General features: G+C 45.6%; 1 protein-coding gene and 1 long non-coding RNA gene across 4 annotated transcripts in view; one reads left to right on the top strand and one right to left on the bottom strand.

Moving 5' to 3' along the window:
- Nucleotides 1-329: 329 nt before the first annotated feature.
- Nucleotides 330-24,730, bottom strand: LOC144669535 (uncharacterized). The gene is made up of 3 exons (XR_013573682.1): nucleotides 24,652-24,730; nucleotides 18,525-18,670; nucleotides 330-457 (listed from the first exon to the last, which is right to left on the bottom strand). It is a non-coding gene; the product is annotated as an uncharacterized LOC144669535 (long non-coding RNA).
- The window catches only part of LOC144669534 (WW domain-binding protein 2-like), a 35,509-nt gene continuing 31,886 nt past the window's right edge, over nucleotides 24,210-27,832 (top strand). For 2 of the 3 annotated variants that reach the window (XM_078532007.1, XM_078532006.1), the window contains exon 1: nucleotides 24,227-24,375. In XM_078532007.1, the coding sequence (XP_078388133.1) occupies nucleotides 24,317-24,375 (59 nt within the window). In that variant the 5' untranslated portion in view covers nucleotides 24,227-24,316. Of the gene's footprint in view, nucleotides 24,376-27,832 lie in introns of all 3 variants that reach the window. The other variant, XM_078532004.1, reaches the window with a different exon arrangement.

Below are 27,832 nucleotides of genomic sequence, written 5' to 3'. Positions count from 1 at the left end.
TCCTCCACTGATTTGCTCCCCTTGTATCTGCTAAAAGCCTCTGTTTTCCTTCTCATCGAATCCCTTGTTCTGAGACTGTGATCCCGTGTTCTAGACTCCCCAGGCAGGGGAATCATCCTCCTAGCATCTACCCTTGAGAATTTTATCTGTTTTATTGAGACCACCTCTAATTCTTCTAAACACTACACAATATAGGCCTAATCCACTCAATTTTTCCTCATAGGACAATCTCCTCATCCCAGAAATCAATCTAATAAACCTACATTACATTCCTTCTAAGGCAAGTATATCCTTCCTTAGATAAGAGACGAAAGCTGTACACAGTACCCCAGGTGTGGTCGCACCAACGTATCATCTTCCACTCTTGTCACCAAGTGCATTTTCTGCTTTGCAGCAACTGCTATTCACATATGCTCACTCTTCCATTATCATCATTCCTCTTTCTCAGGCATTATCCCTAGCAACACAGTAAATGCATCATTTGTCCGTTTGTTTCATTCTACATTGCCTTCTTGGGGCCCAAATGTTTTCTCTGTACCATAAAATGACTCTGATGTCCTCTAACCTGCCATACTGTCCTCTGACACGGGTGCGATTGAACCCTGGGAACCATTTTGCTTGCTACTTCAATCCACCAGCACCACCCTGCCTCACTCTCAACAATTCCATTCACAGGCCTCATGCACTGCGTCAATCAGGCTTAATGCTGTCATCAGAAATAGCATGTCAACTTCCTCCTAAACACTCTTCTGCTCCAAATACTGACCTCAATAACTGCAGACCTTTTACCCTTTGTGATTCTCCCTTTCACAGTCAGCATCTCCTCATATCCTTGAGTCATAATTGAATCACACTTTATTTAAATGATAACAAGAACATTCATGCCATAGAAGTCATTTCACAACTTGTTCTGTGATTTTAAAATCTATTGATGCGATATTGAATCAATTAACAGCTTTTATGTGAAAGCGACATCCTCCTGTCCTGAACAGGAAGCTATTTCACCTATGACCTTTCATTTGCTCAGTCCTGTAAGAGTACTCTCCTCTTAAACATGCCAGTCTGATTGTATAGATCCACACAAAATATAAACCTGTTTGTTTTCCACTGAGCATATTGGGTATTTCCAGCACTTTCTGTTTTTACACCACAATGTCATAATCTTTGAAAAATCTGGTGATCTTGTTCACAAACAATGTGGCAAGAATATGACAGCACAAAAATTGCCTTCAAATTTACTTCTTCAACATAACTACCCCAATCTTAAACTCTCTCCCTCCCAGGATCTCAGTAGAGGGTGAACGTGCGTTTGTATCGAATCTTCCATGATCTCAGGCGGTTTCAAACCACTGCACAGCCGATAAAGGACTTTCAAAGTTTAGTTAGTCATTGGGGGAAATTTTGAGGCCCACCATCACCAGCAAACGTGCCAGGGGGTGGGGGCATATAAAATTAAATGGCAGGCTAGCCCACCACCTTCCTGCCCATGCCCCCAAGCTGTGTGCTTATACGGTGGGGTATAAGGCATCAGCCAACCTGCTCTCCTTTAGACCTATTAAGGCCCTGAACTTGCTTATTAATGGTCAGTTCAGGGCCTGTTTCCACTCATGCATCAATAATACATGTGGCTAGAGAAGCTGGGACAAAGGAGGCCAGCCCATTCCTTCATAACCTCAGCTTAAAAGATGGGAAGGAAGAGGCCAATCGGGGGAACGCCCTCCCCAAGATGGTACCCCTCCTGGCCTCCGGAAATCGACCCCCAAACCTCTCCCCGCTGCCTCCCTCTCTGACCAAAAACCCCAGACTCAGCAGTCTGGCATCCATGGATCTTCTCCCCGGGATTGCTTGTAGTCCCAGCAGCAGCCACAACTCAGCTCCGGTGCCGCTGGGGCTACTCAGTTGCCAGCCAATCAGATTGGTTGGCAACTCTGGAGGGCGGGGCTTTCTTTCCCTGGTTGGGGGGTTGGGGGGGGGGGGGGGGCGCGGAAGTCCCACTCAGCTCCGCGTATTATCATTGTGGGGCAACCTTTTGTAAAGCCGTTAGGTTCAAGACAGACTTTTCTACTTAAAATTCATCTTATTGTTGTTGGAAACACAGCAACCAATTTGCACACAGCAAACTCCGCAAGCTGTAACTTATCCATGACAAGCGACAGTGGTGTTTGTTGAGTGATAAATATTGGGCAGGACATTGGGTACCACTCCCCTGCTTTTTTCAAAATAGTGCCACGGGATATTTTATACCAGGCTGGTCCTATCTTTTTGAGTGGGGGCCACATGTTCATGTTTTTCTCATTAAAGGGGCTAACAAGCAGATTTCAGAAAGTTACATAATTTTTTTTCTTAAATTGTGTGTGAAGAAAAGAAACAACTTGCTGAGCAAAATTAAAGCAACGTCAAAGCAATAAATTGATCATTTTAAAACGAGTAATGAATAAAAATGAGATTGGAGTGTGAATGTGTGTGTGTCCAGCTCACTCCCAGTCTCAGGGTGGTCACTCACTGAGGGTGTGTGGGGATGAGGGTGACTGAGAATTCTGACACTGGGAGTGAGCCAGAAACACACAGACACACACACTCTATCTCCCTCTCTTTCACACACACATCACACTCACTATCTCCCTCTCTCTTACAACACAGTCTCTCCCTTTCCTTTACACACATATTCACACTCACTCTCTCGCACACACTCACACTGACTCTAACTCTCTCTTATACACACTGATACTCACTCTTTCCCTCTCTTTCACACACACTCACTAAAGAAAATATTATTTTTTCCAATGTTACTGTGGGATACTGTGAAGCAGGCTTATGGGGGCTGCGTTTATGTTTGTGTGTGTGGCTGATTTAATTACACTTAAGACAGTCAGACTGCAAGGTTTAAATCATCAAAGGGTTAGGCATAAAAGCAGGCATTTTGAGGTGGAGATGAATAAGCTAAGATGGGATACATGTAAATACAGCATGATTAGGAATTTGCATTAGGAGATAAATGAGGAGTTGAATTTTTAGTTGTTGAATTTCAAGGAGAAAGATAAGGAAGTTTACAACTGGCAAAGATCATAAATGAATAAAGCAAAGTTATTAAGTTTACTTTTCCTGAAAGTGTTGGCCATAAAGACAACATGAAATATTTTTTATATTCTGGGAAACATAACTTCAGAAGAAAGTTAAGAACAATGGGTTTAAAGATGAAAGAAAAAAAAAACATATTTAAGGAAAGATTGAAAGCTGTATGAGAGGTGTGGCCATGTGATATCTTGTAGAGTGTATTGTGCGAGGACAGACCTGTGAAGTGAGCAGCCTCCAGTCACCCCAGAAAAGTGTTTGTTTGTTCCAGAAAGTGAGGTTTTGTTACAAACCTTGGATTTCCACTGTCAAGTTAGAGGGAGAAAGAAGCCCTGTGAGATACCTCCTCTATAGCAACAGTGGGTGTCTTGCAGTAATATTACTGGATGTTTTATAGATTAAGAATCTATAGGGACTGTTGCCTGGAAGAGGGTGTTTATTTGTGAGTCTAGCTAAGTAGAAATATTTCGGGAAAGGTTGTAAAACTAAATTTAACTGTGTAACAGTAATCTTGTGTTTAAGTTTTATTTTCTTTTGTTAATAAATATTTTAAGTTAATATTTAAAATCTCCAAAAGTGGTAGTGGAATCTTTACTTCTGACTTCAGTACACATACCTTCTCATAATAAAAATACAAATTAAAATCATTCTGATAGCTTGACTAATTTTCCCTTTGGGATTTGGTCAGCCCAGCCATCACTACCTGCCATATCATAACCCCACTCTCTCCCTCTCTCTCACACACACACACACTCACACTCACTCTCACTCTCTCCCTCTCTCACACACGCACTTCCTGCCTCCCTCTCTCACACACACATACAAACACACACACTCACACACACACACTCTCTCTCTCTATCACACACACTTATTCTTTCCCTCTCTTTCACACACACATACACACTCTCTCTCCCTCTCTCTAACACGCTTGCTCTTTCCCTCACTCACACATACACTCCCTCTCTCACACACTCACTCTCTCACACACACAGTCACACTCACACTCTCCCTGTCTCAAACACACACACTCACTTTCTCCCTTCCTCTCACATACACACACACACCCACTCACACACACTCTCTAACGTGGACACCTCATTCTCTTCCCCTTTTTCACAAACACATTCACACTCACTCCCTACCTCTCTCTCTCACACACACTCACTCTCTCACACACACTCACTCTCTCACACACACTCACTCTCTCACACACTCACACAGGCACATGCACTCATTCACACTCTCCCTCTCTCACAAACACAGGCTCAGACGCAGTCCCTACTTCTCTCACACAGACACACTCCGTCTCTCACACACTCACTCTCTCACACGCACACACACACATACATACACTCCCCATCTCTTCCTCTCACTTGTTCTCCCCCTTTCCCATGCATACTCACTCACTCTGTCACTCTTTTATACACACATACTCACACTCACTCTCTCCTTTCCCACACACTCTCACTCGCCCTCTCCCTCTCTCTCTCACACAAACTCACTCTCTCCCTCTCTCCCTCTCTCTCACACACACTCACTCAATATCTCCCTATCTTTCGCACACACTCTCACTCTCTCACACACAAATTCACTCTCTCCCTCTTTTTCACATAACATCACTTTCTCCCTCTCTCTCACATACACATCACTCTCTCCCTCTCTAACAGACACACACAAGCACACATTCACTCACTCTCTCCCTCTCATATACAGTCACACTCACTCTCTCCCTGTCTCAAACACACACACACACACACACACACACACGTACCCTCTCCCTCTTCTTCTCTCCCACACACACTCACAATCACTCTCCCTCTCTCTCTCTCTCACACAGGCTCAATCGCTCCCTCTCACACATACACAAACACACACGCTCTCACGCACACTGACGCTCTCCTCTCCCACACACACTCACAATCACTCTCCCTCTCTCTCTCATACAGGCTCAATCACTCTCTCTCACATATACACAAACACACACACACGCTCTCACGCACACTGACCCTCTCCTCTCACACATACAGTCACACTCACTCTCTCTCTGTCTCAAACACACACACTCTTTCCCTGTCTCAAACACACACACACACTCACTTTCTCCCTGCCTCTCTCTCAGACACACACACACACTCTCTCCCTCTCTAACTCTAACATGGACACACTCACTCTCTTCCCCTCTTTCACACACACATTCACACATACTGTCTACCTTTGTCTCACACACTCACACTCAGTCTCTCTCATACACACTCACTCTCTCCCTCTCACTTACTCTCTCTCCCTCACACACACAAAAAGGCACGTGCACTCATTCACACTCTCCCTCTCTTGCTAACACAGACTCAGACCCACTCCCTACTTCTCACACAGACACACTCCCTCTCTCACGCACTCACTCACTCTCTCCCTTACTCACACACATGCACACACACATACATACACTCTTCATCTCCCCCTCTCGTACACACACTTGCTCTCGCCCTCTCCCATGCACACTCACTCACTCTGTCACTCTCTTACACACTCGCGCTCACTCTCTCCCGCTCTCACCCTCTCCCTCTCTCTCACACACACTCACACTCTCCCTTTCTCTCTCTCTCTCTCTCTCACACACACACGCACACTCACTCTCTCCCTCTTCTTCACATACACTCACTCTCTCCCGTGCTCACAAACAGACACTCACTCTCTCTCTCTTTCAAACACACTTCACACTCACTCTCTCCCTCACTCTCACACACACACACACACTCTCTCTGTCACGCACAAACATTCACGCTCTCTCTCACACACTCACTCTCTGCCTCCCTCTATCACACACACATACACACACACACACATACACTCTCCATCTCTCCCTCTCACACACACTTGCTCTCCCCCTCTCTCATACACACTCACTCAATCTCCCGCTATTTTTCATACATACACTCTCTCTCTTACACAAATTCACTCTCTCCCTCTTTTTCACATACATAATTCTCTCCCTCTCTCTCACACACACTCACTCACTCACACACGCACTCACTCACTCACACACGCACTCACTCTCTCACACACGCACTCTCTCATCCTCTCCCTCTCTCGCACACTCACTCACCCTCTCCCTCACACACTCTCTCCCTTTCTCTCACACAAACTCACTCTCTTCCTTTCTCTCACACACACTCACTCACTCTCTCCCTCACACGCTCACTTTCTCTCACACACACATACACTCACTCTCTCTCTCACACACACACATACACACACACTCCCTTTATCTCTCTCTCTCACAAACAACACACACTCCCTCTCTCTCACACATGCACTCACTCTGTCCCTCTCACACACAGACTCACTCTCTTCCTCTATCACACACACTCACTCTCACTCTCTCTCTCATACACACACAATCCCTCTCTCACACACTCACTCACTCTCTCCCTTACTCACTCTCACACATGCACACACACACATACATACACTCTCCATCTCTCTCACACACACACTCTCACCCTCTCCCTCTCTCCCACACAAATTCACTCTCTTCCTCTCTCTCACACACACTCACTCAATCTCTCCCTCTCTTTCACACACACTCTCACACAAACTCACTCTCTCCCTCTTCTTCACATACACATCACTCTCTCCCTCTCACACACACTCCCTTTCTCACACACTCACTCACTCACTCCCTCTCTCGCACAGTCACTCACACACGCACATGCACAGACACATACATACACTCTCCATCTCTCCCTCTCACACACACACTCACACTCTCTCTGTCACACACACAGTCACTCTCACACACACTAACTCTCTGCCTCCTTCTCTCACACACACATATACACACTCTCTCTCACACACACACTCACTCTCTCTCTCATACACAATCTCTCTCTCCCTCTATCGCACACACTCACACTCACTTTCTCCCTCTTTCTCTCACACGCACAGTCCCTCTCTCACACATTCATTCACTATCTCCCTTACACACTCTCTTATACATGCACATGCATTTACTCTTCATCTCTCCCTCTCACACACTCACTCATGCTCACTCTCCCCCTCTCCCATACACACTCACTCACTCTGTCCCTCTCTCTTACACACTTTCTCCCACTCTCACACACATACTCACCCTCTCCCTCTCACACGAATTCAATCTCTTCCTCTCTCTCACACACACTCACTCAATCTCTCCCTCTTTAGCAAACACACACTCACTCTCTCTCACTTACACAAACTCACTCTCTCCCTCTTTTTTACATACACATCAATCTCTCCCTCTCTCACATACACTCACTTGCTCACACACACACACACTCTCCTTTTCTCTCTTTCACACACACACACACACTCACCTCTCTCACACGCACTCTCATTCATTCACTGACTCTCACGCACACACTCACTCAGTCTCTCCCTCACACACACACACTCACTCTCTCCCTCTCTCACACCCACGTACACTCTCCCACAAAAGCTCCCTCTCTCACACAGACACTCACTCTCTCCCTTACTCACTCTCCATCTCCCTCTCTCCCACACACATATTCACACTCACTCTCTCCCTCTCTCTCAATCACTCTCTTCCCCTCTCTCAGATACACTCACTTGCTCACATACACACCCACTCTCTCACAAACACACTTCATATTCTCCCATTTCTCTCTCACACACACACTCTCACCCTCTCTTTCATACACACATACACACACTCACTTTCTCTCTCTCTCACGCAGAGTCACTCTCTCTCTCTTTTTCACATACGCACTCTCTCTCCCATATACTCACTTGCTCACACACACACATTCACTCTCTCCCTCACACACACACGCACTCACTCACCCTCTCTGAGAAACACACACTCATGCTCTCCTTTTCTCTCTCTCTCTCTCACACACACAAAAACACACTTACTCTTTCCCTTATTCACTCTCACACATACACACACATACTCACTCTCCCCCTCTCCCACACAAACTCACTGACCCTCCACCTCTCCCTTACACACAATTACACACACCCTCTCCCTCTCTTTCATATATACACTCACACTCACTCTTTCCCTCTCTTTCACACACTCACATTACTCTCTCCCTATCTCTCTCACACGCACTCACTCTCTCCCTCTCTTTCACACACTCACCCTCTAAAAACACACATTCACACTCTTGCTTTCTCTCTCTCCCTCACCCTCACCCACACTCTCCCTCCCTCTCCCACACACACTCACTTTCCATCTCTCTCACACACGCACACACTCATCCTCTCTCTCACACGCACTCTCACACACTCATTCACACACACACTCACTCAGTCTCTCCCTCTCACACACAAACACACTCACTCTCTCCCTCTCTCACACCTGCATACACTCTCTCACAGACACACACACTCTCTCCCTCTCTCACACACATACACTTATTCTCTCCCTTGCTAACTCTCTCACACACGCACATACACACTCTCCATCTCCCCCTCTCCCACACATATTCACACTCACTCTCTTCCTCTCACACACACTCTCACACACACACTCTCAACTCACAAACATATTCACACTCTCCCATTTCTCTCTCTCTCTCTCACACACACTCTCCCTCTCTTTCACACATGCATACACTCACTCTCTCTCTCAGAGTCACTCTCTCTTTTTCACATATGCACTCACTCTCTCCCTCTTTCACAAACACACACCAACAGTCTCCCTTACTCACTCTCTCTCACACGCACACATACACACACACTCTTTCCCTCTCTTTCACACACATATTCACACTCACTCACTCTATCCCTCTCTCACACACAAACTCACTCTCTCACACACATGCACACCCACTCTCTCCCTATCTCTCTCTCACACACACACACACACTCAAGCTCTCCCTCTCTCACATACACACTCACACTCATGCTCTCCCTCTCACACAAACACATTCCCTCTTTCCCTCTCTCTCCCACACACACTCACTCCCTCCCCTCTCACACAGGCAAGCAAACACAAGCACTCACTCTCTCTCTCCCCCCCTCCACCCCCTCCTCTCTCACACTCACTCTTTCCCTCTCACTTTTTTTTATTCTTTCAAGTGATTTAGGCTTTACTGGCTAGGCCAGCATTTATTGCCCATCCCTATTTGCCCTTGAGAAGGTGGTGGTGAGCTGCCTTCTTGAACCGCTGCAGTCCATGTGGTGTAGGTACACCCACAGTGCTGTTAGGGAGGGAGTTCCAGGATTTTGACCCAGCGACAGTGAAGGAACGGCGATATATTTCCAAGCCAGGATTGTGACAGGCTTGGAGGGGAACTTGCAGGTGGTGGTGTTCCCATGTGTCTGCTGCCCTTGTCCTTTTAGATGGTGGTGGTCATAGGTTTGGAAGGTGCTGTCTAAGGAGCCTTGATGAGTTCCTACAGTGCATTTTGTAGATGGTACACACTGCTGCCACTGTGCATCGATGTGGAGGGAGTGAATGTTTGTGGATGTGGTGCCAGTCAAGCGGGTTGCTTTGTCCTGAATAGTGTCAAGCTTCTTGAGTGTTGTGGGAGCTGCACTCATCCAGGCAAGTGGGGAGTATTCCATCACACTCCTGACACACTCACACACTCTCTCTCCTTCCCTCCACAGAGATTCACAGAATTTTAACAGTACAGAAGGAGGTCATTCGGCCCGTGATGCCTGCACCAGCTCTCCAAATGAGCATTATGAACTAGTGCCATTGTCCTGCCTTTTCCCCATACCCTGCACATTATTTCTATTCAAATAATCATCTAATGCCCTCCTGAATGCCTCGATTGAACTTGCTCCACCACACTTCCAGGCCGTGCATTCCAGACCCGAACCACTCAGTGTGTGAAAAAGTTTTTTCTCACATCACATTTGCTTCTTTTTCAAATCACTTTAAATCTGTGCCCTCTCGTTCTTGATCCTTTTACGAGCGAGAACAGCTTCTCCTTATCTACTCTGTCCAACCCCTTCATGATTTTGAACACCTCTATCAAATCTCCTCTTAGCCTTCTCCTCTCCAAGGAGAACAGTCCCAACCTCTTCAATCTATCTTCATAACTGAAGCTCCTCATCACTGGAACCATTCTTGTAAACCTCTTCTGCACTCTCTCCAATGTGTTCACATCCTTCCTATAGTGTGGTGCCCAGAACTGTACACAATACTCCAACTGAGGTCTAACCAGTGTCTTGTATAAATTCAACATAACCTCCTTGCTCTTGTACTCTATACCCCTATTAATAAGGCCTAGGATACTATATTCTTTATTAACTGCTCTCCCCACCTGTCCTGCCACTTTCAATGACCTATGCACATATACACCCAGGTCTTTCTGCTCCTGCACCCCTTCAAAATTTCACCCCTTATTTTATGTTGTCTGTCCATGCTCTTCCTACCAAAATGCATCACCTCACACTTCTCCACATTGAACTTCATCTGCCACCTATCTGCCCACTCCATCAACTAGTCTGTGTCCTTTTGAAGTTCTACACTGTCCTTCTCACAGTTTACTACACTCCCAAGCTTTGTATCATTCACAAACTTTGAAATTGTCCCCTGCACACCAAGATCTAGATCATTTATATATATCAGGAAAGGCAAGGGTCCCAATCCTGACCTATGGGGAACTCCACTACAAACCTTCCTCCAGCCCGAAAAACATCCATTGACCGTTACTCTCTGCTTCCTATTTTTCAGTCAATTTTGTATCCACGTTGTTACTGTCCCTTTTATTCCATGATCAATAACTTTTCTCACAAGTCTGTTATGTGGTATTGTATTGAATGCCTTTTGAAAGTCCATGTACACCACATCAACAGCATTACCCTCATCGATCTTTTCTGTTACCTCTTCAAAAAACTCCAGCAAGTTAAATACAATTTCCCTTTAGGAATCCAAGCTGGCTCTTCCTTATCAACCCATTTGTGACGACTAATTCTATTCCAAATAATTGTTTCTCGAATCTTGCCCACCAACTGAAGTTAAACTGACTGGTCTGTAATTGCTGGGCTTATCCTTACAACCTTTTTTGAATAAGAGCGTAATGTTTGCAATTCTCCAGTCCTCTGGCACCTCCCCTGAGTCTGGGGAAGACTGAAAGATTATGGCCAGTGCCCCTGCAATTTCTACCCTCACTTCCTTCGATATCCTTAGATGCATCTCATCCGGTCCTGGTGCCTCGTCAACTTTAAGTACCGATAGTCTATTCAACACTGCCTCTTTGCCAGTTTTGAACCCTTCTAGTGACAGAGTTTCCTCGTCTTCACCATGGCCTGGGTAGCATCTACCCCCTTGGTAAAGACCTTTGCAAAGTATTAATTTAATACCTCAGCCATGGCCCCTTCGTCCATGTGTAAATTCCCTTTTAGGTCCCTAAGCAGCCCTACTCCTCCTTTTACCATCCATTTACTATTTATATGTCTATAGAAAACTTTGGGATTCCCCTTTATGTTGGCTGACTGTCTTTTCCTATAATCCCTCTTCGCTTCTCTGATATGCCTTTTCACCTCCCCTCTGAACTTTCTATAATTCCTCTTGGTTCTCAATTGTATTTTCTACCTGACACCTGTCATAAACGCACTTTTTCTTCTTTATCTTAATTCAATCTACTTTTTCATCCAGGGAGTTCTGGATTTGTTTGCCCTGCCTTTCCCTTTCGATGGAATATACCTTGACTGTGCCCGAACCGATTCCTTTTTGAAGGTAGCCCATTGTTCAGCTACAGTTTTTCCCATCAGTCTTTCGTTCCAGTCTGTCCGGCCCAGCTCCGTTCCTGCCCCATCAGAGTCGCCTCTTATCCAGTTAATTATTCTTATTCTGGATTGCCTGCCGCCCTTTTCTATCATCATCCTGAAACAGACAATGCAATGATCACTGTCTCCTAAATGTTCCCCCACTGACACGTGATCTACTTGGTCCACCTCATTTTCCAAGAACCAGTACATCTTTTCTTGTTGGATTGGACACGTACTGCTGTAGAAAATTCTCCTGAACACAATCTAGGAACTTTTGCCCCTCTCTGCCCTTTACACTACCCCTGTCCCAGTCTACATTCAGGTAATTTAAGTCTCCCATTATAACTACTCTACAATGCTTGCATCTCTCTGTCCCTGCATGTTTGTTCCTCTACGTCCTTCTCACTAGTTGGCGGTCTATAGACTACACCGAGCAATGTAATTGCACCCTTTTTTTTCCCTTAGGTCTAGGCAAATCAATTCTGTCCTTGAACCCTCTGGGACATCCTCTTTCTCCAGCACTGCAATGCTCTCCTTAACCAATACAACCACCCCTCTTCCCTTCCTTCCTATCCTATCTTTTCTGAACACCTTGTACCCAAGAATATTTAACACCAAGTCCTGCTACTTCCTTGAGCCAGGTCTCTGTTATCGCCACAACATCATATTTCCACATGGTAATCTGTGCCTGTAACTCCCCAATCTCAGTTACTACACTCTGTGTATTCACATACATGCATAGATTTCATTTAGATTTTGTTACTTTCTCCCTCACCCCAACTCCACCTATTAACTTACTATTATCTACTCTAGTGTTATCTATTTCTCCCAGTATTTATGCACCCTGGTTTTGTACAGGTGCCACCTTCTCCAGAGCCAGTCCCAGTGTCCCAGGAATCTAAAGCCCTCCCTCCTGCACCATTTTTCCAGCTACACATTCATCTGCCTTATCCTGCGATTTCTGTACTCACTGGCACGTGGCACTGGGAGTAATCCAGAGATTACTACATGGGAGGTCCTGCTTGCTAATTTTCTACCTAGCTCCCTAAATTCTGAAAGCAGGACCACATCTGCCTTCCTACCCAAGTCATTGGTACCAATGTGGACCATGACCTCTGGCTGCTCCCCCTCCCCCAGAAGGGAGGGTGAACAGCCAGACACAAGCTCACTCTCTCCCTCTCTCTCACACACCAACTCATGCCCTCCCTCTCTCATACACCACTCTCCCCTTTACACACACTCACTCTCTCCCTCTCTCTCACACACACCAACTCATGCCCTCCCTCTCTCATACACCACTCTCCCCTTTACACACACTCACTCTCTCCCTCTCTCTCAAGTGCACTCTCTCTCACAAACACACACTCACAGTCTCCTTTTCTCTCTCATTCTCTCCGCCTCTCTCTCGCACAAACACACTCACTCTCCCCACACACATGCTCACTCTCTCCCACATTCACATTCACTTTCTCCCTTTCTCACACACACTCACACTCATTTTCTCCCTCTCACATGCATACACACTCACTCACTCCTTCTCTCACACATACACACACTTACTCTTTCTCTCCCTCACAAACACACACTCACAGTCTCCCTTTCTCTCTTTCTCTCACACACGCACACACACACAAGCTCACTCGCTCCCTCCCTCTCTCACATATACACACACTCATTCTCACTCTTTCTCAAACACACACACCCTCACACTCACTCACTCCCTATCTCAAACACACCACACTCACTCTGTCCCTCTCTCACACACACATACTCTCTCCTTTACTGACTCTCAGACACATACAGAGACACACACACAAACACTCTCCATCTCTCTCTCTCCCTCACACGCACACACACACTCACACTCACTCTCCTGCTCTCCCACACACACGCACACACTCACTCACTCTCTCTTCCCCTCTCTTTCACACAGAGGTATTCTTTCCCACTCTCTCACATAAACTTACTCTCTCCTCTCTCAGACACAGTCTCACACACACACTTTCTCTCTCTCATACACACACTCACATTCATTCTCTCCCTCTCATACAGACACACACTCACTCTCTCACACACATACACACTCACTCTCTCCCTCTCACACACATTAACTCTCTCCTTTTATGGTCTCTCTCATACTCACACACAGACACTCTCCATCTCTCGCTCTTTCTCACACACACACTTACACACTCCCTCTTACTCTCTCCTGTCTCAAACACACACACTCACTCTCTCCCTGTCTGAAACACACAAAAACTCACACTCTCTCTCTATCTAAACACACTCACACTCACTCTCTCCCTCACACACTCAAAGTCAGTGTCTCCCCCTCTCTCACACACATTCACACTCACTCTCTCCCTCTCTCACACACATTCACACTCACTCTCTCCCTCTCCCACACACATTCACACTCACTCGCTCCCTCTCCCACACACATTCACACTCACTCTCTCCCACACACACATACACTCTCTCCCTCTCCCACACACACTCACTCACTCTCTCTCGCACACACACTCACTCACTCTCTCCCTCTCTCAAACACACACTCACACTCTCTCTCAGACATACATACACTCACTCTCTCCCTCTCTCACACACACACTCATTCTCTCCTTCTCCCTCACATATACACACACCACTCTCTCCCTCTCTCTCATACACACACACCACTCTCTCCCTCTCCCTCTATCACGCACACACTCTCACTCCCTCACTCTCTCTCACACACATAGTCACTCACTCTCTCCCTGCTTTTCACTCACACTCACTTTCTCCATCTCTCACAAACACACAAGCTTCCTTTCCCTCTCTCTCACAAACATATACTCTCCCTTTCTCTCTTTCTTACACACACACACACTCACACTCACACTCACACACTCACACTCACACTCACACACTCACACTCACACTCTTTCACAGAAACACACACTCACTTTCTCCCTCTCGTACACAGATGCACTCAATCATTCTCTCACAAACACAAACTCACTCTCTCCCTCTCTCTCTCATAAACACATTCAATGTATCCCTCTCTCTCTCTCTCTCTCACACCAACTCACTCCCTCCCTCTCACACACACATATGCACTCACTCTCTCCCTCTAACACACACACTCTCTCTCCTCCTCTATCTCACACACACACACACTCACTCTCTCCTTTTATGGCTCTCTCACACTCACACACAGACACTCTCCATCTCTCTCTCACACACACACACACACACACACATTCACTCACACACCTTATAAATAATGTCCCAGACACCACCATTACCAGCCCTGGGTATGTCCTGTCCCAAGAGCAGGACAGACCCAGCAGAGGTGGCGGCACAGTGGTATTACAGTCGGGAGGGAGTTGCCCTGTGAGTCCTCGACTCTGGACCCCATGAAGTCTCATGGCATCAGGTCAAACATGGGCAAGGAAACCTCCTGCTGATGACCACTTACTGCCCTCCCTCAGCTGATGAATCAGTGCTCCTCCATGTTGAACATCACTTGGAGGAAGCACTGAGGGCAGCAAGTGTGCAGGAGGACATGCCAGGAGCAGTACCAGGCATACCAAAAAATGAGGTGTCAACCTGGTGAAGCTACAACACAGGGCTACTTGCGTGTCAAACAGCATCAGCAGCAAGTGATAGACAGGGCTAAGCAATCCCACAACCAACGGGTCAGATATAAGCTCTGCAGTCCTGCCACATCCAGTCGTGAATGATGGTGGACAATTAAACAACTCACTGGAGGACATGGCTCCATAAATATCCCCATCCTCAGTGATGGAGGAGCCCAGCAAGTCAATGCAAGAGATAAGGATGAAGCATTCGCAACAATCTTCAGCCAGAAGTGCTGAGTGGATGATACATCTCGGCCTCCTCCAGAGGTCCCCATCACAGATGCCAGTCTTCAGCCAATTCGATTCACTCCACGTGATATCAAGAAACAGCTGAAGGCACTGGATACTGCAAAGGCTATCGGCCCTGACAACATTCCGGCAATAGCACTGAAGACTTGTTCCAGAACTTGCCGTGCCCCATAGCCAAGCTGTCCCAGCATCTATCCGGCTATGTGGAAAATTGCCCAGGTATGTCCTGTACACAAAAAGCAGGTCAAATCCAAGCCAGCCAATTACCGCCCCATCAGTCTACTCTCCATCATCAGTAAAGTAATGGAAAAGGTCATCAGCAGTGCTATCAAGTGGCACTTGCTTAGCAATAACCTGCTCACTGATGCCCAGTTTGGGTTCCACCAGTGCCACCCAGCTCCTGACCTCATTACAGCCTTGGTTCAAACATGGACAAAAAAGCTGAACTCCCGAGTTGAGGTGAGAGTGACTGCCCTTGACATCAAGGCAGCATTTGACTGAGTGTGGCATCAAGGAGCCCTAGCAAAACTGGAGTCAATGGGAATCAGGGAGAAAACTCTCCACTGGTTGGAATCATACCTAGCACAAAGGAAGATGGTTGTGGTTGTTGGAGGTCAGTCATCTCAGCTCCAGGACATCACTGCAGGAGTTCCTCAGGGTAGTGTCCTCGGCCCAACCATCTTCAGCTGCTTCATCAATGACCTTCCTTCCATCATAAGGCCAGAAGTGGGGATGTTCACTGATGATTGTACAATGTTCAGCACCATTTGTGACCCCTCAGATACTGAAGCAGTCCCTGTCCAAATGCAGCAAGACCTGGACAACATCCAGGCTTGGGCTGACAAGTAGCAAGTAACATTCGCGCCGCACAAGTGCCAGGCAATGACCGTTTCCAACAAGAGATAATCCAACCATCACCCCTTGATGTTCAATGGCATTAAAATCACTGATTCCCCACTGTCAACATCCTGGGGATTACCACTGACCAGAAACTGAGCTGGACCAGCCATATAATACTGTGGCTACAAGAGCAGGTCAGAGGCTGGGAATCCTGCGGCGAGTAACTCGCCTTCTGCCTCCCCAAAGCCTGTCCACCATCTACAAGGTACAAGTCAGGAGTGTGATGGAATACTCCCCACTTGCCTGGATGAGTGCAGCTCCTACAACACTCAAGAAGCTGGACACCGTCCAGGACAAAGCAGCCTGCTTAATTGGCACCACATCCACAAACATTCACTCCCTCCACCACCGATGCACAGTAGCAGCAGTGTGTGTACCATCTACAAGATGAACTGCAAGAATTCACCAAGGCTCCCTAGACAGCACCTTCCAAGCCCACGAACACTACCACCTAGAAGGACAAGAGCAGCAGGCTCATGGGAACATCACCACCTGGAAGTTCCTCTCCAAGCCGCTCACCATCCTGACTTGGAAATATATTGGCCGTTCCTTCACTGTCGCTGGGTCAAAATCCTGGAACTCCCTCCCTAACAGCACTGTGGGTGTACCTACACCACATGGACTGCAGCGGTTCAAGAAGGCAGCTCACCACCACCTTCTCAAGGGCAACTAGAGATGGGCAATAAATGCTGGCCTAGCCAGTGGAGCCCACATCCCATGAATGAATTAAAAAAACTCACTCTCTCCCTGTCTCAAACACACACACACTCACACTCACTCTCTCCCTGTCTCAACACACTCACACTCACTCTCTCTCCCTGTCTCAACACACTCACATTCATTCACACACAAAAGTCACTCTCTCCCTTTCTTTCACTCACTCACTTTCTCTCACACACACACTTATTCCCTCACTCTCTTTCACAGAAACACACACACTCACTTTCTCCCTCTCACGTAAAGATGCACTCAAACACTCTCTCACACACACACACAAACTCACTCTCACAAACACACTCATTCTCTCCCTCTCTTTCTCTCACACACCAACTCACTCCCTCTCTCTCTCACACAGGTGCAATCTCTGTTTCAAACGCTCACACTCACTCATTCCCTCACTGTCCTTCACAGAAATACACACACACACACTCTTTCCCTCTCTCATACACCCTCACTCTTCCCTCTCTTTCACACACACTCAATCTCTCTCACTCACACACTCTCCTTTTCTCACAGGCACACTTACACACACTCACATTTTCTCCCTCTCTCTCACACACACTCATATTTACTCTCTCTCTCACACACACATTCACACTCACTCTCTCCCTCTCTCTCATACACACAGACTCACACTTACTAACTCCCTCTCACACATATACACTCTCTCCATCTTATACACACACACATAAACACACTTTCTCCCTCGCCCTCACACACACAAACTGACTCTCCTCATTTACATATACATTCACTCCCTCCCTCACACACACTTACTTTCTCTCTCTCACACACATACACTCTCTCCCTCTCTCTTACAAACACACACACATTCCCTCCCTCTCTCTTACACACACTCACTTTTTCCCTCTCCCTCACACACACACAAACTGACTGTCTCTCTCTCTCTCACACACACACTCTCATTCTCTCCCTTACTGACAATTACACACACAGACCACACTCTCCATCTCTCTCTCTCTCTCTCTCTCTCACACACACACACACACACACACACACACACACATACATACATACATACATACACACACACACACACCTTCTCTCCCTCGGGCCCGCAGAACCTTCTCTCCCTGGGCCCCAACAGCACCTCCTGTCTTCTTCCCCCCCCTGAAATCCTCACGAGTGAGCCTATCAGCAGCAAATGGAGGTGAGTAACAGCCTGTGATTGGAGAAGCATCCCCATGCAGAATAATCAAATTTACTTACCTGTCTTCCTGACATTTTGAACAGTTGCTCCGGGGGGCCACATAGAATAGCTTTGGGGGTCACAATCTGGCCCATGGGCCACGGGTTTGTTAAGCCTGTTTTATGCTCACGTGAGAGGACAGACGAGCCTTGGTTTAACATCTCATCTGCAAGACATAAGAACATAAGAAATAGGAGGAGGAGGAGGAGGCGACCATTTGGCCCTTTGAGCCTTTGCCACAATCCAATAAGATCATGGCTAATCCGATTGTGGCTTTGACCCCACTGTCCTGCCTGTCCCACATAACCTTTGACTCCCTATAGTTGATCAAAAATCTGTCTAACTCAGCCTTGAATATATTCAATGACTCATCTCCATTTCCCTCTGGGGTAGTGAACTCAAAATACTAACGACCCTATGTGGGTAGAAATTCTTCCTCTTCTCCATATTAAATGGGTGTTATGGCACAGCTGGTGGTAAATGTTGACCTGCTCAAATCTCAAACGGAAACTTGAAAGAACTGAGTCACCGAGTACTGGTAACATAATTAACACTTTCTTCCCGGCAACAAAACTACGAGCTGTAACTTTCCTGTCTGCCTTCACTTTCGTCACTTGCTGTGATATCTTTAAATGTTCCCTAGCCAACTCACATGCTCTGTCCTAACTTTCTCTGACATTTGATACATAATCCAGGAGAGTAGTTTCTGAATTTTGACCCACCAATTTCTCATGAATCAATTTCAGTGGTCCCCTTACCTCATGACCATAAACTAGTTCAGAAGGACTGAAACCAGTTCCAGCATTAGGAGCATCCCTAACAGCAAATAACAAGAATGGAATTGCCAATTGAGCAATGTTATCAAACACAGTGCCAGCTAATTGGACTTCCACACCTTCTCTCTGCCTTTGAATTTCCTATTCCTCTTGTTTCAACCTATGAGCCTGTGATCTTGTTATCACACAATCTGGAAACAATCCAGGATGCTCTCACTACAACACTTCTGTTGAAAACACTTCTGCAGGCTGCTCAACTACCTTAGGCATCACCCACATCTGGGACCCAGCTATATCACTATCCAAAATAAATTGAACCCTTGCAATGAGCAACTTTCCACTACTCCAACAATCACCTCACCTGTTTTCCACTTACTCTTTAAATTTACCTTCCACAATGGAGTAGTTTACCATCACCGTGAACCCCACTTATTATTACCTGTTCCTGCAATATTCCCTCTGAACAACAAATGTCACTATCCCACAACGTTAAGGATTGACTAGCCCCTGTATCTCTTAGAATGTTAACATCTTTACTTACTCCACCCTGTCCACATGGAAAGACTTCCCCTTCACAAACAAAATCTTTAAATATTTCTGCAACCTGCTCCTCAGAATTCTCTTGTGAACACATTCCCTCCTCTTTGCCAATCACTGATTCTTTCTATTTTACCTGTACACAAACCACTATTTTTTTCTGTGCCTGAACCTCAGAACCCACAATACTTTTACTTCCAGAACTTGTCTGCACCCCTATAATTCCAACAGATTTTCTGTGCAATTTCCGACACATTGACTTTGTGTGCCCAACTTTATTACAATGAAATCACTTTTCGAATGTCACTTCTACCCTCAGCATCTTCCTTTTTTATTCTTGAGAAAAAACTTCTTGCAAATTTCCACCTACTCCTTCTCTTCCCTTCCCTGACTACCCACCTTTCTTTCACCTTCCCACTTGATATCCTTTTCTGCTTTAAAAGGGTGATGAAAAAAAGGTTTACTCTTTGAACTAACTCATAATCATCAGCTGTCTCTGTTGCTTGTCTTACCCTTGTTTCAGTCCTCTGTTCCTCCACATGAGTTCTCACTACCGAAGGAATTGAATCTAAGAACTGCATATGTTGTCTCTATCTTTATTGCCCGTATCCACCGGTCAAAATTACTTTGTTTTACTCTCTCCAACTGAAAATAAGTTTCTCCAGGCTGTTTTCTCATATTGCTAAATTTCTGCTTGTCTGCCTCAGGAACCAACTGGTATGCACTCAAAATCGCTTTTTTCACCATCCACCTAGTTTTAGATTCCCCCACAAGGGGAAACATCCTCCTCAGAAGCTTAAATGTTTCAATAAGATCACCACACATTCTGCCAAATTCTAGTAAGTATAGGCTACTCAGCCATTCCTCATAAGACAACACCTTCAACCCAGGAATCGACCTGGAGAACCTTCTCTGAACTGCTTCCAATGCAAGTATCTCCCTCCTTAAATAAGGAGACTAAAACTATATGCAGTACTCCAAGTGTGGTCGCAATAATGCCCTGTACGGTTGTAGTAAGATTTTCCTACTTTTTAAAGGCCAACATTCCATTTACCATTCTAATTACTTGCTGTACCTGCATGCTGATTTTTTTGTCATTCATGAGGACACCCAAATTCCTCTATACCTCAAGAATTCTCTCAGTCTCTCTCCATTTAAATAGTATTCTGCTTTTCTATTCTTCCAACCAATATGATAACCTCACAGTTTCCCACATTGTACCTCATCTGCCAAATTGTTGCCCACTAACTTAACTCTATATCCATTTGCAGACTCTTTGTGCCCTCCTCACAGCTTGCTTTCCTAACTATCTTTGTATTGTCAGCAAATTTGGCTACAGTACACTCAGTCCTTTAGTACAATCATTAATATAGATTGTAAATAGTTGAGGCTCCAGCACAGAGCCCTGTGGCACTCCACCAGTTACAGTTTGCCAACCTGCAGATGACCCAATTATCTCAAATCACTGTTTTCTTTAGTTAACCGTACCCCTATCTATGCGAATATATTATTCCCAACACCATGAGCTCTTGTCTTGTGTAGTAAGTTTTTATGTTTTCTTTTTCATGGGATGTGGGCATCGTTGCCTAGGCCAGCATTTATTGCCCATCCCTAATTGCCCTTGAGAAGTTGGCAGTGAGCTGGCTTCTTGAACTATTGCAGATGTGTAGGTACATCCACAGTGCTGTTAGGAAATGTAGCATAAGGGTTTGGCACATATAACGTTAATATGGGACTGAGCATGGAACTACCCACACAGTGATGTAAGAAGGAACATGACCCAGATCTAGGGTCTGTATGGTATTGAGCAGAGACATGTAAAGACCTAGACATGGAGATAGCTCAATGCCTGTACCCTTTACTGCATTTTTAGTAGTTAATAAAGACTTGCTGTTGACCTACTGAAGACTAGGGGGACTTATTTAAGAGACACCGTTCTTTAACCAACACCCTCCCAACAGGAAGGGAGTTCCAGGATTTTGACCCAGCAAAAGTGAAGTGAAGTGAAGAAAAGTGAAGCATCAGGATTGGATGGGAACTTGCAGATGGTGGTGTTCCCAAGCATCTGATGCTTCTAGGTAGTCGAGGTCACAGGTTTGGAAGGTGCTGTCGAAGGAGGGTTGACATGTTGCTGCAATGCATTTTGTATATTGTACACACTGCTGTCACTGTGGGTTGGAGGTGGAGGAAGTGAATATTTAAGATAGTGGATGGGGTGCCAATCAAGTGGGTTGTTTGATTTGGATGGTGTTGAGGTTCTTGGGTATTGTTTGAGCTGCACTCATCCAGGCAAGTATTCCATCATACTCCTGAATTCCCAGCCTCTGACCTGCTCTTGTAGCCACAGTATTTATAGGCTAGTCTAGTTCAGTTTCTGGTCAATGGTAACCCCCAGGATGTTGATAGAGGGGGATTCAGCGATGATAATGCCATTGAATGTTAAGGGGCGATGATGAGATTGTCTCTTGTTGGAGATGGTCATTGCCTGACACTTGTCGGGCACCAATGTTACTTGCCACTTGTCAGCCCAAGCCTGGATATTGTCCAGGTCTTGCTGCATTTGAACATGGACTGCTTCAGTATTCACGAATGGTGCTGAACATTGTGCAATCATCAGCAAACATCCCCACTTCTGACCTTATGATGGAAGGAAGGTCATTGATGAAGCAGCTGAAGATGGTTGGGCCTAGGACACTACCCTGAGGAACTCCTGCAGTGATGTCCTGGAACTGAGATGATTGACCTCCAACAACCCCAACTATCTTCCTTTGTGCTAGGTATGACTCCAACCAGTGGAGAGTTTTCCCCCTGACTCCCGTTGACTCCAGCTTTGCTAGGGCTCCTTGATGCCACACTCGGTCAAATGTGGCCTTGATGTCAAGGGCAGTCACTCTCACTTCACCTCTGGAGTTCAGCTCTTTTGGCCACATTTGTACCAAGGCTGCAATGAGGTCAGGAGCCGAGTGGCCCTGGTGGGAGCCAAACTGAGTGTCAGTCAGCAGCTTATTACTCTGTAAGTGCCGCTTGATCATACTATATCAATGACATTTTCCATCAATTTGTTGAAGATCAAAAGGAGGCGAATGAGACGGTAATTGGCCAGGTTGGAATTTGTCCTGCATTTTGTAGACAGGACATACCTGAGTACCTTATCTACCACTTGGAAATCCAAATACATTCCATCTGTGGGTTCTCCTTTACCAATCCAGCTTGTTACATCTTCAAAGAACGCTAATAAATTTATCAAATATTCCCTTTCATAAAACAACATTTACTCTGCTTGTCCTAATTATGCATTCCTGTATTTTCCTGATGACAGATATTAGGCTAACTGGCCTATCGCTTACTGATTGCTGTCTCCCTCCTTTTTTGAAGACGGGTGTTACATTTGTGGTTTTCTATTCTGCTGGAGCTTTTCCAGGATCTGGGGAATTTTTAGGGGGTCTAGGATAGCACCTCCGATCATGCAGCACTCTGTTGGCAGTGCACTGGGGTGTTAGCCAGGATTTTGTGCTCAGGTTTCCTCTTCCTAACCCAAACATAAAGCAGGTAATTGGAGATAGGGTGGGGATCAGCCATGGTCTAATTGAGCAGCATAGCAAGCTGCAGCTGAATTGCCCCCTCCTGTTTCTATAAATCAAACATATCTTTCCACATAATTCTCACACCACCACTACCCACCCTTTCACAATCCATTTTCCTCGCTTCAATGGAACCATGTGGGTGCAGATGCACATCTTATTGAAACATAAGATTCTGAGAGGGGTTGACAGGATAGATGCTAAGAGGATGCTGTCTCTTCGGGGAATCTAGAACTAGACGGCACAGTTTAACCTAAGGCCAGATGGAAAGGTGTGGTGGCAAGAGACTTAAACACAGCGGGATTGGAAGAGGACTGAGAGGAGGAGGAAATGGAGAAGTGGGGTCAACCAGCATTTTGGTGACCCCAAGTAAAATGGGAGAAACCGAAAGAAGATTAGGAGGAATTCCTTCCCTCAGAGGGTCATTAATCTTTGGAATTCTCTTTTCCCAAGCAGTGAAGGCTGGGTTGATGAATATTCATTGGACAAATATTTCATTTACAAGGGGGTCAAGGGTAATGTGGAAAAGGCAGGAAAGTGGAGTTGAGGATTATCAGATCAGCCATGATCTCATTGAATGGTGGAGCAGACTCGAAGGGCTGAATGGCCTATTTCTGCTCCTACGTCTTATGGTTGTGGGGACAGGCAGGAAAGTGGAGTTAAGGCCACAATCAGATCAGCCATGATACAATTGACTGTCCTGGAACAGGCTCAATGGGCAGAATGGCCTCCTCCTGCTCAGGAAGCAGCATGAACAAGATCCATCTGCAGTCACCTGATTCAGAGGCACCTGACCGTCCCATTGTGAGTCACCCGTAACCATGGAGACGGATTCGCCAAGCCCCGCCTCCTGTGCGTGCTCGCAAAACGCGGTGACGTCAGAGGCAGCAGGCCGCAGCCTCCCTGGAGACGGTAAAGATGGCGCTGAATAGAAACCATTCCCAGAGCGGAGGCATCATCATCACTAACGGCGAGAGGTGAGGTGTTGGTCTCTACCACACTCCGGTTAACGCGGACGGTTGTCGCCGTTAGCGAACGGAACAAAATTAAAAACCAGAAGCGCCTGCGGCCTGGTCGTTACCCAACACCGCGCCCCCCCCCCCCCCCCCTTTTCCGTCAACGTACGCGACTTAAAAATCTGCGTTTAAATTCGAGAATGTTCCCCCCTCGGTTCCGGAAAGGTTATTTTTTCCCGGCGGGATTAATCCTGCTGCTGGTCAGTGCCGATGAATATTATAGTTTCCGATGTTTACCTGTTTGGGGAGGGGCGGGGGTGTTAAAGCTTCTGTTCCCGGTGCCGGTGGCAGCTTGTCAATCAACATTGAACCCCCTCCTCTTGAATGCTGATTGGTCGTTCGCGGACCAACCCCGGGTGCTATTGGCGGAGGCCTATGTCAATCACTGACGCCCCGCCTACTGTGGGAAAGATGTAAACATCATGTGATGTTGTCATCATGGTGCTTTTCTGTGAGTGTTGCTGGGGACTGTCCTTATCAAACTTTACTGCATTATTTATCAAGTATTTTGTTGCAGAATGAAAGGATTTGGACCTATTAGTTTTGCGTTTTGACTTTTAAGTAAATTGAATATCATAGGTTGTTTGGCCCATCATGTCTGTGCCAGCTATACCCTACCCTGTCTCCTCAGCCCTGGAAATATTTCTCTTTTTTTTAATTGTTCATCCAATGCCCTTTGGAAGGTTATTATTGAATCTGCTCCAGCCGTTCTTTCAGCCAGTGCAATGGCATTCCAGATCAAAACAACTCTTTCTTTTCAAAAAAAAAGTTGTACAATCTCAAACTATAAATAAAAGCAGAAAATCCTGGATAAACCAAACAGGCCTGGTAGAGAGAAAGAGAGAAACAGAGTTAACGTTTTAAGTCTGTATAACGCTTCTTCAGAGTCATACAGAGAAGCAATTGGATTTAGTAATCCAAAAACCTAAATCACTAAAACCAAGTTCACAACTGCAAAAAGTAATCAAAATAGGCTAATGGAATGTTGATCTTTATCTTAAGGGGATTAGAATACAAAGGTGAGGTAGTGATGCTTTGTTTAACAGTCTTTGTCAGACCCCATCTGGAGTACTGTGTTCAGTTTTGGGCACTGGAAAGTATATTGTTCCCGTGATACTAGGATACATTATTTAAACCTGCCTTATATTCCTTTGAGTTTAGATGTTCATGGAGTGACCTAATTAAGATCTTTAAACTGATTAAAAAAAAGTTTGATTTAAGAGTGAAATCAGAAAGCACTTTATCACACAAAGAAAAATGAAAATCTGCAACTCACTCCTTCAAAAGGCTATGGATGCTGGAGCTCTGGAGACTAAATCAACAGGTTTTTGTTAGGTAAGGGCCAGAGTATGGAGCAAAAGCTGAGAATTGGAGTTGAGGTACAGAGACTCCAAGATCTAATTGATTAGTGGAATGGGCTCGAGGGACTGAATGATTTGTGCTCCCATGATGGAGGTTTTCATTTTCTGTGTCTTGAGGACCTCCGATCACTCTCCCCACCCCTTTCCCCCCCGCCAGTTGTTATGCTAGAGTTTAATGCGCTAAAAGCATGTACACTTTGTTTCCCCTTCTTGGAACAAATCCACCTTTACTGTGTAAATAATGATAAATAGAGCTCAGTTGATTATAACGAGAGGAAAGCTTGGTCAGTTTTCCACTGTCATCTGAGCCTTCATACAAAGTCCAGGTGGAATTTGGTGCTTTATGATTGATTGCAGCTATCAGAGCAGAGAGTGACAGTTGGAAGAATCTTGTTTTTAGGATAGGTGATTTGCCCTGCAGTGAGTAACATATTTATTAGTGTAATACTACAGACTGCGTATGCTTCTTTTTAGAAGTGGTTGGGAGAAATGCAAGTGCCGTCTTTAGGCCCTTATCATTATGATTTGCCATGGCAGCACTGTATTTTAATCCCATTTCCATGACTTTCTCTTCATTCCTTAATACCCTTCCTTCCCAGCTAAATTTATTTCTCTTCTAAGCACCATCATTAACATTGCATTTATATCTTTCTGGGTCAGTTTATTCCAAATTCTGTACAATGTCTGTGATTTCCCCTGGATTGCCTTTATAACTGGCTTAGTGAAAAATATTATATCTCCTTGATCTAGATTCTCCTACTAAAAGTCAGAGTTTGTTTGCTATGTATGTTGTCAATCCTGTTCATTATTTTAAGTTTAAAAATTGTTGCTCTCTAACAGCTTCCAGTTCTAATCAAAGGGCATTGACCTGAAGCATTAACTGCTTGTTACACAGTTGCCACCTGACCAGCATTTCCTGTTTTTATTTCACTATTTTAATACTGCAATTTGATCACTCCATCTGTTTCCAGAAATATCATCCAAACCTTCTCAATCTCTCGCAATGAAATCCCTCCATCCCCAGTGTCACCCTGGTAAATCATTACAGGAACTTCTCCAAGGCTAAGATATCGTTCTTGACATGAGGCAGTCAGAAATGAACATAACCCTTCAGCATGGATTGAATAACACCCTGTATAATTATACTGTACTTTCATTTTATATTCTAAACCCTGGGTGATGAAGCCCTGCAGCACATTAGTTTTTTTGGTTCCTTTCTGCACTGGTGAAGTAGCTTTTGATGACTTGTCTATTGGATTCCACAAAAAACCTGCCATAGGTCTCATTGTAATCACATCTGCCACTTTTGCTTCCAAAGTGTGCAACATTATGTTAACCAGCATCTGGCATAATTCTACTCACTCAACCAGTGTCCCCTTTACAGGTTCTGTGTAATTCACCTTTGGTCGGTATTTCCTAGTGTAAAATGTATTTGGCTACAAAGCCTTATTCCATAAAGCAGAATTCAAAACCTGTGGTGTTGCTTTGAAGCCAAGGAGAGCAGACATGCTGATCGTGCCTTATAAGAGGCATTTATTGCTCATCTCCAATCGCCCCTGAGAAGGTGGTGGTGAGTTGCCGCCTTGAACCACTGCAGCCCATGTGCTGTTAGGGAGGGAGTTCCTGGATTTTGACCCGGTGACAGTAAAGGAATGGTGATATATTTCCAAGTCAGGATGATGAGTAGCTTGGAGGGGAACATGCAGGTGGTGGTGTTCCCATGTGTCTGCTGCCCTTGTCTTTTAAGTGGTAGAGGTTGCAGGTTTGGAAGGTGCTGTCGAAGAAAACTTTGAGTTGCTGCAGTGCATCTTGTAGATGGTACACACTGCTGCCACTGTGCGTCAGTGGTGGAGGGAGTGAATGTTTAAAGTGGTGGATGGGGTGCCAATCAAGTGAGCTGCTTTGCCCTGGATGGGGTCAAACTATTTTTTTTGTTGAAGCTGCTCTCATCCAGGCAAGTGGGGAGTATGCCGTCACTCCCAGACTTGAGCCCTGTAGTTGGTTGACTTTGGGGAGTCAGGAGGTTAGTTACTGACCACAGCATTTCTATGGCTGGT

The sequence above is a fragment of the Cetorhinus maximus genome, chromosome 29, assembly GCF_964194155.1.
Source record: "Cetorhinus maximus chromosome 29, sCetMax3.hap1.1, whole genome shotgun sequence".
NCBI classification, from domain to species: Eukaryota; Metazoa; Chordata; class Chondrichthyes; order Lamniformes; family Cetorhinidae; genus Cetorhinus; species Cetorhinus maximus.
The sequence above is the reverse complement of the archived record's forward strand: the minus strand, read 5'-3'. Positions and strand labels throughout refer to the sequence as shown.